Here is a 12051-nt window from a genome sequence, read left to right as displayed (position 1 = left end):
ACTCAGCTTTATATATTAGATTCCACTATTATCAGAGCAGAAGACACCTGAGAATACCAACAGTCTTCTCACATCACAGAGGGGCCGGTAAAGAGACCCTCTCAGAACGGCCTTTAATATTGTTCTTTTTCCTGTTTTAGTATCACCGGCGTTTGGAAGCCGAAAAGCTGCGCCTTGCTGAAGAAGAACGCCTGAAGAAGGAGATGAGCGCGAAGAAAGCCAAACAGCAAGCAGAAAAGAAGCACCAAGTAAGGAGTCTTATAGAATGAGCCTGGAAGTATTAGGTGGTGTCATATCGACATACACCACGGTGGTCCTACATACACAGTTCTCTTATGCTGGAATAGTTCTTCAATCTTTTATTTTATTTTTTTATTATGGTGGAAGGGGATTGATTTGAATTTTTATATATTTATTTTTTGTACTTTTAAAAACTTTTTTTTAAACTTTTTTTCCCCCCACACATATTTTAAGTCCCCTTAGGGGACTTGAACATGAGATCGTTAGATCGCTTGTCCCATAGACTGCAATGAATTACCATTGCAGAGTATGGGACATTCAGTAGGTTTCTATGGAGATGGCTCCATAGGAACTATTGCTGTGGTAGCCTTGGATCCTTTAGTGGGACTTAGGCTACCACAACAAACAAATGGCTGCCCCCCAGTAGCCTGCTCTTCCTATGATCATAAACTTTGATATATCCTTATGACGTATGAAAGTTTCACCAAAACTCAGTGACCCAGTGATCGGAATATTGCCTGCTTGTATGCAGTTCCAGCTCCATCACAGATACAAATTACACAATGCTTTTTGGGATTCGTAACCTGGAAAACTGGTCGTCACCATGAAAAAAAAAAGGCCAAATTTCCCACATATCACATAGGTCCTATCCACTCATTCATATTGATGCTTGAGGTCTGATGGGCCTTCTTTACCCCTCTGTCACTAGGAGCGCCTGGCCCAGCTGGCCCGTGAAGATGCAGAGAGGGAGGTGAGGGAGAAGGAGGAAGCTCGTAGGAAGAAGGAACTGCTGGAAAAGATGGAAAAAGCCAGAAATGAACCGGTCAACGACTCTGACATGGTGGACAAAATGTTCGGCTTTCTTGGTACCACATCATCACTGCCCGGGCAGGAAGGGCAGGCGCCAACAGGTTTTGAGGTACAATGCAGTGTTTTCTCCTAATTGTGTGTCGCATGTTTCGGTGGTAGGTCATTTGCTGCGTGCAGGTAATTGGGGTTTCTGGACCAACATATGGTGGTAGGCACATCAAACCAAACCATAGATTGAAACACTTTGTTCCTGTTCCCATCTCCCAGGATCTGGAGCGAACCCAGGGAGAAATGGTGGAGGAGGATTTGGATCAGTCGCTGCCTCTCCCAGAGGAGGAAGAAGAAGATCTCTCCGAGTATAAGTTTGCAAAGTTTGCAGCCACTTACTTCCAAGGAACCACCACTAACACCTACATCCGAAGACCCTTAAAGCAGCCCCTGCTCTACCATGAAGACGAAGGAGACCAGCTGGTATGTAATATTCACTCCTTGAAATATAAATGTCACACTTAGGGCTCATGCACACGACCGTATGTGTATTTTGCGGTCTGCAAAAAAACAGATCTGCAAAACATACGGATGACATCTGTGTGCATTCCGTATTTTGCGGAGCGGAACAGCTGGCCCTTCATAGAACACTACTATCCTTGTCCGTAATGCGGACAATAATAGGACATGTTCTTTTTTTTTTTTTTTTGCGGACACACAGAAACGGAATGCACACGGAGTAGCTTCTTTTTTTTTGCGGACCCATTGAAGTGAATGGTTCCGCATACGGTCCGCCAAAAAAATGGAACGGACACTGAAAGAAAATACTTTCATGTGCATGAGCCCTTAATGTCATTAGCCCGACAGAAATTTAGAGCCTAGAGAAATTTACATCTTGACCCAACAAACTTAAAGGGGATGTCCAGTTTTATGTTAGTAAAACTTAGTCTCTGTATAAATAAAGTTCTATAACTTTCTAACAGACTTTGTTTCAATTTCTCAAGATCCCTGCTTGCTGTCAGTGAATGAGAACAGTATTGTTTCCAATCAGAAGCAGTAAGGCTGGTTTCACACGGGCGTTGCGGGAAAATGTGCGGGTGCGTTGCGGGAACACGTGTGATTTTTTTTCAGCGCGAGTGCAAAACATTGTAATGCATTTTGCACTCGCATGAGAAAAATCGCGCATGTTTAGTACCCAAACCCGAATTTCTTCACAGAAGTTCGGGCTTGGGATCGGTGTTCTGTAGATTGTATTATTTTCCCTTATAACATGGTTATAAGGGAAAATAATAGCATTCTGAATACAGAATACATAGTAATACAGCGCTGGAGGGGTTAACAAAATAATAATAATAATTTAACTCACCTTAATCCACTTGATCGCGCAGCCGGCATCTCCTTCTGTCTCCTTCTTTGCTGATTGTAGGAACAGGACCTGTGGTGACGTCACTCCGGTCATCACATGATCCATCACATGATCTTTTACCATAGTGATGGATCATGTGATGGACCATGTGATGACCAGAGTGACATCACATGATCCATCACCATGGTAAAAGATCATGTGATGGATCACGTGATGACCGGAGTGACGTCACCACAGGTCCTGTTCCTACAATCAGCAAAGAAGGAGACAGAAGGAGATGCCGGCTGCGCGATCAAGTGGATTAAGGTGAGTTAAATTATTATTATTTTTTTAACCCCTCCAGCGCTATTTTACTATGCATTCTGTATTCAGAATGCTATGATTTTCCCTTATAACCATGTTATTAGGGGAAATAATAATGATCGGATCTCCATCCCGATGGTCTCCTAGCAACCGTGCGTGAAAATCGCACCGCATCCGCACTTGCTTGCGGATGCTTGCGATTTTCACGCAACCCCATTCACTTCTATGGGGCCTGCGTTGCGTGAAAAAGAATATAGAGCATGCTGCGATTTTCACGCAACGCACAAGTGATGCGTGAAAATCACCGCTTATGTGAACAGCCCCATAGAAATGAATGGGTCGGGATTCAGAGCGGGTGCAATGCGTTCAACTCACGCATCGCATCCGTGCGGAATACTCGCCCGTGTGAAAGGGGCCTTAGGGTACTTTCACACTAGCGTTTTTTATCCCCATGCATTCTGAATAGAGAGCAATCCGTCCAGGATGCATCAGGATGTCTTCAGTTCAGTCATTTTGACTGATCAGGCAAAAGAGAAAACCGCAGCATGCTACGGTTTTATCTCCGGCGAAAAAAACTGAAGACTTGCCTGAATGCCGGATCCGGCATTTTTTCCCAATAGGAATGTATTAGTGCCGGATCAAAATTAGTGCATTCAAAATACCGGAATGCCGGACCCGTCCTTCCGGCCTGTGCATGCGCAGACCGGTAAAAATGTGAAAAAAAGATACAAGACGGAGCCGTCTGTCCGCATGACAAGTGGAGAGACGGATCCGTTCCTGCAATCCATTTGTGAGACGGATCCTCATCCGGAGTCACAAATGCTTTCAGTCACATCCAGATCGGCGGAACTGCTTGCCGGATTACACTGCCGCAAGTGTGAAAGTAGCCTTAGCTGAGAAGTGGATACAACTGTATCCAGTCCAGACAATGCTCTGTGAGCCGGACTGATACATTGTGTCTTGACGGTGATACATTGTAGCAAGCTACTGCTCGCAGAGAGATTTGTGCAGCTGTGTCAGATTTACAATTCACTCTACTTTAACACTTGCGGCAGAGGATTCCGGCAGGCAGTTCCGTCGCCGGATCTGGCAATACGGACGCAAACTGATGGCATTTGTCAGACGGATCAGGATCCTAATCCGTCTGACAAATGCATTGAAATGCTGGATCCGTCTCTCCTGTGTCATCTGGAAAAACGGATCCGGCATTTATTTATTTTTTCTCTTTTTTTTTTGTTGGTCTGAGCATGCGCAGACCGCAATGCCGGATCCAATTTGCCGGAACACTCGGGGGCCGGATCCGATTCCAGCAAGTGTTCCGGAATTTTTGACGGAGATAAAACCGTAGCATGTTGCGGTATTATCTCCGTCCTGAAAAATCTAAAAGACTGAACTGAAGACGTCCTGATGCATCCTGAACGCATTGCTCTCCATTCAGAATGCATTAGGATAAAACTGATCAGTTCTTTTCCGGTATTGAGCCCCTAGGACGGAACTCAGCGCCGGAAAAGAAAAACGCTTTACCCTTAGGGAGTAATTTATGCCATTTGTGCAAAAATCGTGGCATGAAAAAGTCTCAAATATTGAAGCTTGTTGCCTGTTTATATCATTTTCGCAACTTTTGAAAAGTGGACGCGTTTAGATGTTAATTATTTTCACTCCAGATTTATCAACTGCAACTTTTCAAAAAGTCACCAAAAAAAAAGGCGTAGTCTCACTCCAATAGGGGGATACCAAAAACAGGAGTAACATCTCTAAAATTATTATTGCACCAAACGCGTGCGACTTTTGAGAAATCTGCCAAATATTACGCCTACGCAAGACTCAGGATAAACCAAATTCAAAAAACACCGCCCCACGGACGGTGTTCGTGCATTGCGACCCGCAATTTGCAGGCTGCAGCACAACCACGGGGCGCACACGTTCGTGTACAGGAGGCCTTAAGGCAATAAATTCCAAACGGTTGACGACTGTCGTACTTGTCACCCCTGATCCCAAATTACACCGCATAATCACTTTTTTTCCCCACTTTTTTATGTATTTTTTGACTATTTTTAAGAAAAATTAATACTTGTGAGCTCATTTCCCAGGCTGCTCTCGCTGTTTGGATCACTATTCTCCGATTTATGGGTGACCTTCCGGAACCAAAGTACCACACGGCCATGAGCGACGGGAGCGAGAAGATCCCGGTGATGACAAAGATCTATGAAACCCTGGGGAAAAAGACGTATAAGAGAGAGCTCCAGGCTGTGCAAGGAGAGGGGGAGGTGAGACGTGCGGACCCCACAACTGGCCGACGGCAGTCATATATTTGAGAAGGAGTGTTATACGGAACTGCTCAATTTTCTTCTGCTATGAACATAGCCCTATATTTTAAATTTTTTAAATTTTTTTTTATTTAAAAATGATGTACTGTAGCTTGAGATTAGAAATGTCATGGCCTGACTGGTGCCATGCTGTTTTTTTTTTTTTTTTTTCCCGTCAGCCCAATGCCAATCCATCTCTGAGCTCAACATCTTTGTCTGACACCATGGTTGCTAGGGACAAGCTGCCTAACAACCACAGCTTCAGTGGAGTTGTCGGGCAGTTGTCTCAGACTACTCAGCTCTTTAGCTCAAGGGTGATTGGCTCCTGAATTGGGGCAATGATGGGAAATGAGAATTGGCAAGGCATAAAGGGGCTGGCCCATCTCACATATTGGTGGCATATTCCAATATCAGATAGGTGCGGGTCCTAGATGTAGCACCCAAAGCAAAGGAGAGCGCAGCAGACATGCGCGGCGTGCTCTCCATTCACTCTTATGGGAGTTCCGAAAAGAGCAGAGTGAAGGCGCTCAACTATATCCAGAACTCCTACAGAAATGAATGGTGCGGCCACCTCTCCATTCTCCTCTTTTCGGAAGTAGCCTCGGCTATTTTCACCACTCCCATAGAAGTGAATAGAGGGTGGACGTGCGCCCTTGTTCACTTTGGGGGGCCCCTATTCTAGAGATACAGTAGGTGGCATATCCTGGAGATATGCCACCAGCGTGTGACATGGTCCAACCCCTTTTAAAGGGTTGTACATGGTGCTTTCCTACAAAAATAGTGCCACACCTGTCTGCAATTTGTATGTGGTATTGCGGATCTGCGCCATTTACTTTAATAGAGATACCAGATACAACCTGTGAACAGCTATGGCGATGGGCGGCCATGTTTTTAAGCCTGTTCAGTGACACCTTTCTCTTTATGTTTCACCCTGCAAATAGGTGGAGCCCCTTTTTAAAGCGTATCTCCTTCAAACATTTATTATCTCCCCTAGGTGTCCCCTTAGAGCTCCACTTCACACGTGGTTGATAGGAAACTTTAGCTCCCAGACCCTATAGAATATAATAATTTTCATTCTCGATATCTTTTCTCCTCTATGTAGAGCGCTCACATCGACGGCCTGAAGAAGAACAGTGTGCGCCACAAGCTGGTGTCCCTGACCTTGAAGAAGAAGTCCAAGTTAACCGAGGAGGTGCTCTACATCAGGAGATTACACTTATATATGTCATGCCTAGTTTTAAAGAGTAATCTCCAGCCTGAAAGCCAAACTGGGACAGGACACTGGTCTCCAACTCCAGCTGTGGGACAAGTATTGAGGTTACAGGAGACATGGAGGCCCAGTCTGTTTAATGATCTGTTCTAGAGGAATCCTACTCTTTGGTTTAGAGAACAGGGGACCTCCAAATTAATATAGAACCTCTCGTCCTAGTTCTGGTTTATACGTCATACCCCAAACAAATGTCAAAATGGAGGGTTATTTTCATCATGTAGCAGGGGTCTTGGTAGACCCTGTAGATGCCTGGGACACTGGCAAAAGGGCAGGAGGCAGGAACAAATGAATGTCATCTCTGGGACCAAGAATACCAGGTACCCCTTTTGGTGCAAACTGTTATGAAGAGACCCAGGTGACCCTAGTGTAAATGCAGTGAGGGGAGGTGCAGGGCAGAGAGGATGGCAGTCCTCATATTAGCGCTCCCCAGGCCGATCACAGTGAATTTAGGGCACATCTTTTCTTCCCTCCAGGCTCTCCCTGACTTTCTGGGGATCCTGTATGATGTAGTTGGGGTGGTCTTGATTTTAGGTGGTGGTAGGATGCAAGACAGGAGTACGGATGTACAGTTGCAAGATAAAGTATGTGAACCCTTTGGAATGATATGGATTTCTGCACAAATTGGTCATAAAATGTGATCTGATCTTCTAAGTCACAACAATAGACAATCACAGTCTGCTTAAACTAATAACACACAAAGAACTAAATGTTACCATGTTTTTATTGAACACACCATGTAAACATTCACAGTGCAGGTGGAAAAAGTATGTAAACCCTTGGATTTAATAACTGGTTGAACCTCCTTTGGCAGCAATAACTTCAACCAAACGTTTCCTGTAGTTGCAGATCAGACGTGCACAACGGTCAGGAGTAATTCTTGACCATTCCTCTTTACAGAACTGTTTCAGTTCAGCAATATTCTTGGGATGTCTGGTGTGAATCACTTTCTTGAGGTCATGCCTCAGCATCTCAATCGGGTTGAGGTCAGGACTCTGACTGGGCCACTCCAGAAGGCGTATTTTCTTCTGTTTAAGCCATTCTGTTGTTGATTTACTTCTATGCTTTGGGTCGTTGTCCTGTTGCAACACCCATCTTCTGTTGAGCTTCAGCTGATGGACAGATGGCCTTAAGTTCTCCTGCAAAATGTCTTGATAAACTTGGGAATTAATTTTTCCTTCGATGATAGCAATCCGTCCAGGCCCTGACGCAGCAAAGCAGCCCCAAACCATGATACCCCCACCATCATACTTCACAGTTGGGATGAGGTTTTGATGTTGGTGTGCTGTGCCTCTTTTTCTCCACACATAGTGTTGTGTGTTTCTTCCAAACAACTCAACTTTGGTTTCATCTGTCCACAGAATATTTTGCCAGTACTGCTGTGGAACATCCAGGTGCTCTTGTGCAAACTGTAAACGTGCAGCAATGTTTTTTTGGACAGCAGTGGCTTCCTCTGTGGTATTCTCCCATGAAATCCATTCTTGTTTATTGTTTTACGTATCGTAGATTCGCTAACAGGGATGTTAGCATATGCCAGAGACTTTTGTAAGTCTTTAGCTGACACTCTAGGATTCTTCTTCACCTCATTGAGCAGTCTGCGCTGTGCTCTTGTAGTCATCTTTACAGGACGGCCGCTCCTAGGGAGAGCAGCAGCAGTGCTGAACTTTCTCCATTTATAGACAGTTTATCTTACCGTGGACTGATGAACAGCAAGGCTTTTGGAGATACTTTTATAACCCTTTCCAGCTTTATGCAAGTCAACAATTCTTAATCGTAGGTCTTCTGAGAGCTCTTTTGTGCGAGGCATCATTCACATCAGGCAATGCTTCTTGTAAGAAGCAAACCCAGAACTGGTGTGTGTTTTTTATAGGGCAGGGCAGCTGTAACCAACACCTCCAATCTCATCTCATTGATTGGACTCCAGTTGGCTGATACCTCACTCCCATTAGCTCTTGGAGATGTCATTAGTCTAGGGGTTCACATACTTTTTCCACCTGCGCTAAAAAACATGGTAACATTTAGTTTTTTGTGTGTTATTAGTTTAAGCAGACTGTGATTGTCTATTGTTGTGACTTAGATGAAGATCAGATCACATTTTATGACCAATTTGTGCAGAAATCCATATCATTCCAAAGGGTTCACATACTTTTTCTTGCAACTGTAGGTTCAGTGGATGGATGATGGAGTCAATAATCAGGCCCGTCGATTGCAATAGATACATTCTTTCTTTACTTAATCAATGTTGGGAGCAGTAGTATATCTAGCAGGAAAAAGACAGTTCACAAGTATATCACAGTATAGTCTTCTTCCAATAGCTGTGTATGGGCAGCAACAATGATGGTAATAGTAGTACTCCCCGACTCTCCCTCTAAGGACACTAACGGCAACGCCCCTGTTGCTACTAGAGTCTCATTTGTATATATAAAAACATAATTTTTCTCCGCTATGCGGGCACATGTGAACATGGGATCAACACAGATGTCTTCAGCTGCCACGTGCACATGTAACAGGTCAGCCAGTGTCATAGGTACAAAACTGCTGACAGATGCCCTTTAATGCCATAAACAAGCGAATACATTATTTATTATTTGATTAATTATTACTTGATGTTATCTTGCACGGCCTTGATGGTTAGGGACCTACTAAGATGGCTGGTCTCTATCTTCAGGGGGTACTCTGATGATAAAGTATCTCCTCTGGCAGTTGTAGCCTCAGAGATAAAGGTTCTCTGGACTTGGGCCTGGTTCTCAGGAGCTTACCCATGTAGGTCTTCTCCCTTGCTCTGCTTAGACTAGACTCTCTTTAAACAAGGCACAGGCAAAGTCCATCACCCTGGCAACCTGACCAAAATTGGCAGTGTTAATCATATATTGCCCATACATTGCTATTAGTGCTTTAACAATAAATCCCAACATTAAACTCAGTAACAGTAAATTAACCCTTTTAAAATTAGTTAACCTTTGCAGTAGTCCTCTGGGGCACTGCAAAGAGTGCAAGAGACCCTTCTGCCCCTGGTCAAAAGTGCTAGCAAGAGACCCGTGTGCCCCTTGTACAAAGTGCTAGCAGGAGATCCATGTGCCCCTGATGCAAAGTGCTAGCAAGAGACCCGTGTGCCCCTTGTGCGAAGTGCTAGCAGGAGACCCATGTACCCCTGGTGCAAACTGATAACAAGGGACCCATGTGCCCCTGGTGCAAAGTGCTAAGAAGAGACCTCCAGGTGCAAAGTGCTAGCAAGGGTCTTCCTATCAGGAAGGGAAGGTCTCATGCAGGAGATGGGGGCAGCCTGACCAGCTGATTGGTGAGAGATGAGTGATGAGCTTGAGGACATTCACATTAGGGTTGGTATTAGGGTCAGGGATCAACCTGGTCTGGGGACACCCATCCTCCACTCAGCAGGCACAGTGGCTACCTCTAGTTAGTATTCAAGCTCCAATATCTTCATTGTCAATATGATGGATATCAGTCTGCAGAAGCTCCAGTACTATAGGCACCCCCATACCCTCAGAGACAACCCTGACTGTAAGCATAGTACTCAGCGCTTATTCCCTTCATCCCTCCTTTTCACATCATTTCTTCTCCACTGATATTGAACAGGTCACTAAAAGACTCCATGACGGAGAGTCCACACTACAGGGTAACAGCATGCTGGAAGATCGGCCCACCTCAAACCTGGAGAAGCTCCATTTCATTATTGGGAATGGCATCCTGAGGCCAGCACTACGGTAGATCTTTCTTCTACCTTATCTTAAAATGTACCTCCTTTTTCGAAAAAAAAAGTTTGCATAATGGCTGCACTTCTTTGTACAATAATAACTGTTCAGGAACAGGTCTCTTTTGGGCTTCCCTAAAATCTCTTTCAGCCCTACTCCCTATCATTCCCTGTTTCAGCTGCACAGCTAGATGCATTTCACTCAGAAGCGATAGCGTGTCCCTTCTGTGAAATCTGCCAGCAGTGTACTTCCCACTATGCTTGCTTTCAGCTATGGAGTTTACAGAACAGATAAGGAGGTAGAAATCACACCGAGGGCTCATTCACACAGCCGTAGGTGGGCCGTTCCGTGCATTGGGGACCGCAAATTGCGGCTGCCGGGATGAATCCAGACCCATTCAACTTGAATGGGTCTGCATTCGTCCGTTCCGCAAAAAGATAGAACTTGCTTTTTGCGGAAAGGAATTATGGAACAGAACCCCACGGAAGCACTCTGTAGTGTTCCGTTCCACGATTCCGTCCCACATCTCCGGATTTGTGGACCCATTGAAGTCAATGGGTCTGCATCCGTGATGCGGAATGCACACGGCACGGTGCCTGTGTATTGCGGGTCCGCAAATGGGGTCCGCAATACGGCAACGGGCAGTTCGTGTGCATGAGCCCTTACAGACACACAGGAGGCTCTGATAACCTTCCGAAGCAGTTGTTTTACTGGCTCAGGATCTCAGCTAGCACTGACCGGCCCCCACTTCGTCTCAGCCATCTTCTGTGTCTCTGTTACTACAGATAGATCTAGCCTGACAATAGGCAGTGGACTACAAATTAGGTGGAAGTGAGACCCCTAGTGGCTACGACTTTACAGCTTTTTTTCTGGTGGATGCAGGCAGATTTTTTAAACGAGGTGATTTAGAAATTTGCTAGGTACACCATTCTCTATTAAATTAAATTAAATTGTGTGAAGGTACAGTGACCCTTTACGTTACATAATCTACTCCAATCACACCTAAAGCTGCAGCAAGATGGCTGCCACATGGAACCAGACAGCATTGTGCTTGTAGATTCTCGCTGCTTAGCTGAGATCTCATAATCCCCCGCACAGAGGAAGATATCGTTTTTTTTTGCATACTATACAAACACTACATGTCCTAGAATGCAGTAGAGCAGATCGCCGATCATGTCCGATAGGATGCACGGAGATGAGAGTCCATTGAGTTTTAGAGTCATCAGGAAACTAGCACAATTCTTATGGCGGCTCTGGTGGTGACTAGAGCACAAGGCATGATGTAATTCTTAGAGACGTCATGATGCCCCATGAATAGAGGTGAGGGGTTCACAGCGCCTTGCTCATGAAAGGCCTCTGTAACCTACAATATCCCTAACAATTAATAATGAATTAGCGCTGGTCCCTGTGGCAGCTGTCGTGTGCACCTACCATCTGTGTGATAATACTATCGCTGTCAATGCACCCACATCAATAAGTGATGGACATAGGAGCCTTTACCTGCAGCCTCCAGGCACTTATTTTTGCTTCATTTACTTGTACTCGCATAGAAGAGAATAGAATATCACTTAAAGGGCCAGCTAACCTTCAGTCATCATGTAGTTAAAGTCCAGATACGAAATTCATTGCAAATAAATAGCTTTGAACTCCAGTCACATCCAGAGCTGCATTCACAATGGTTTTCTTGTGAGCTGTTGGCCCCTGCTGGTTTAATGTCTGCATATGTGGTCCATGTGTAACGCTACCAAACCACAGGGAAAACACTTGAGGCTCACGGTGGACCGATGGGTGTAATAGTTCATGTACTCACGGTTAGCAGATGCCTCCCTGGCCTGGCGTACAGTGGATGGGAAGACAGCACGAAATCCTCCGGGGCACTCTCTGTTGTAGGGAACACCAGCCAGATGTTGGTTGAGGTGCCCTTGATGGTAATTGGTGTTTAAGGGGCTTTGGTGGCTGGGCCCCTGGTTTGTGACGCCAGCACCGTAAGGTGCAAATGTTGAGTTTAGTAGTGGAAATGATGAGGAGTCAATTGTTATCAAACAGTTGAACATTTACTAA

At 45.0% G+C, this 12051-nt stretch overlaps 1 protein-coding gene across 2 annotated transcripts in view; it reads left to right on the top strand.

Annotated features, from left to right (window-relative positions):
* The window catches only part of MYO7A (myosin VIIA), a 130387-nt gene that overhangs the window by 72322 nt on the left and 46014 nt on the right, over positions 1 to 12051 (top strand). For both annotated transcript variants that reach the window (XM_040426420.1, XM_040426421.1), the window contains 6 exons: positions 141 to 248; positions 950 to 1159; positions 1318 to 1521; positions 4798 to 4974; positions 6116 to 6205; positions 9875 to 10002. In XM_040426420.1, the coding sequence (XP_040282354.1) occupies positions 141 to 248; positions 950 to 1159; positions 1318 to 1521; positions 4798 to 4974; positions 6116 to 6205; positions 9875 to 10002 (917 nt within the window). The remainder of the gene's footprint in view (positions 1 to 140; positions 249 to 949; positions 1160 to 1317; positions 1522 to 4797; positions 4975 to 6115; positions 6206 to 9874; positions 10003 to 12051) is intronic.

This window comes from Bufo bufo, chromosome 3 (genome assembly GCF_905171765.1).
Source record: "Bufo bufo chromosome 3, aBufBuf1.1, whole genome shotgun sequence".
NCBI classification, from domain to species: Eukaryota; Metazoa; Chordata; class Amphibia; order Anura; family Bufonidae; genus Bufo; species Bufo bufo.
Note: the sequence above shows the minus strand (reverse complement) of the source record. Positions and strands in the feature narration are given on the sequence as shown.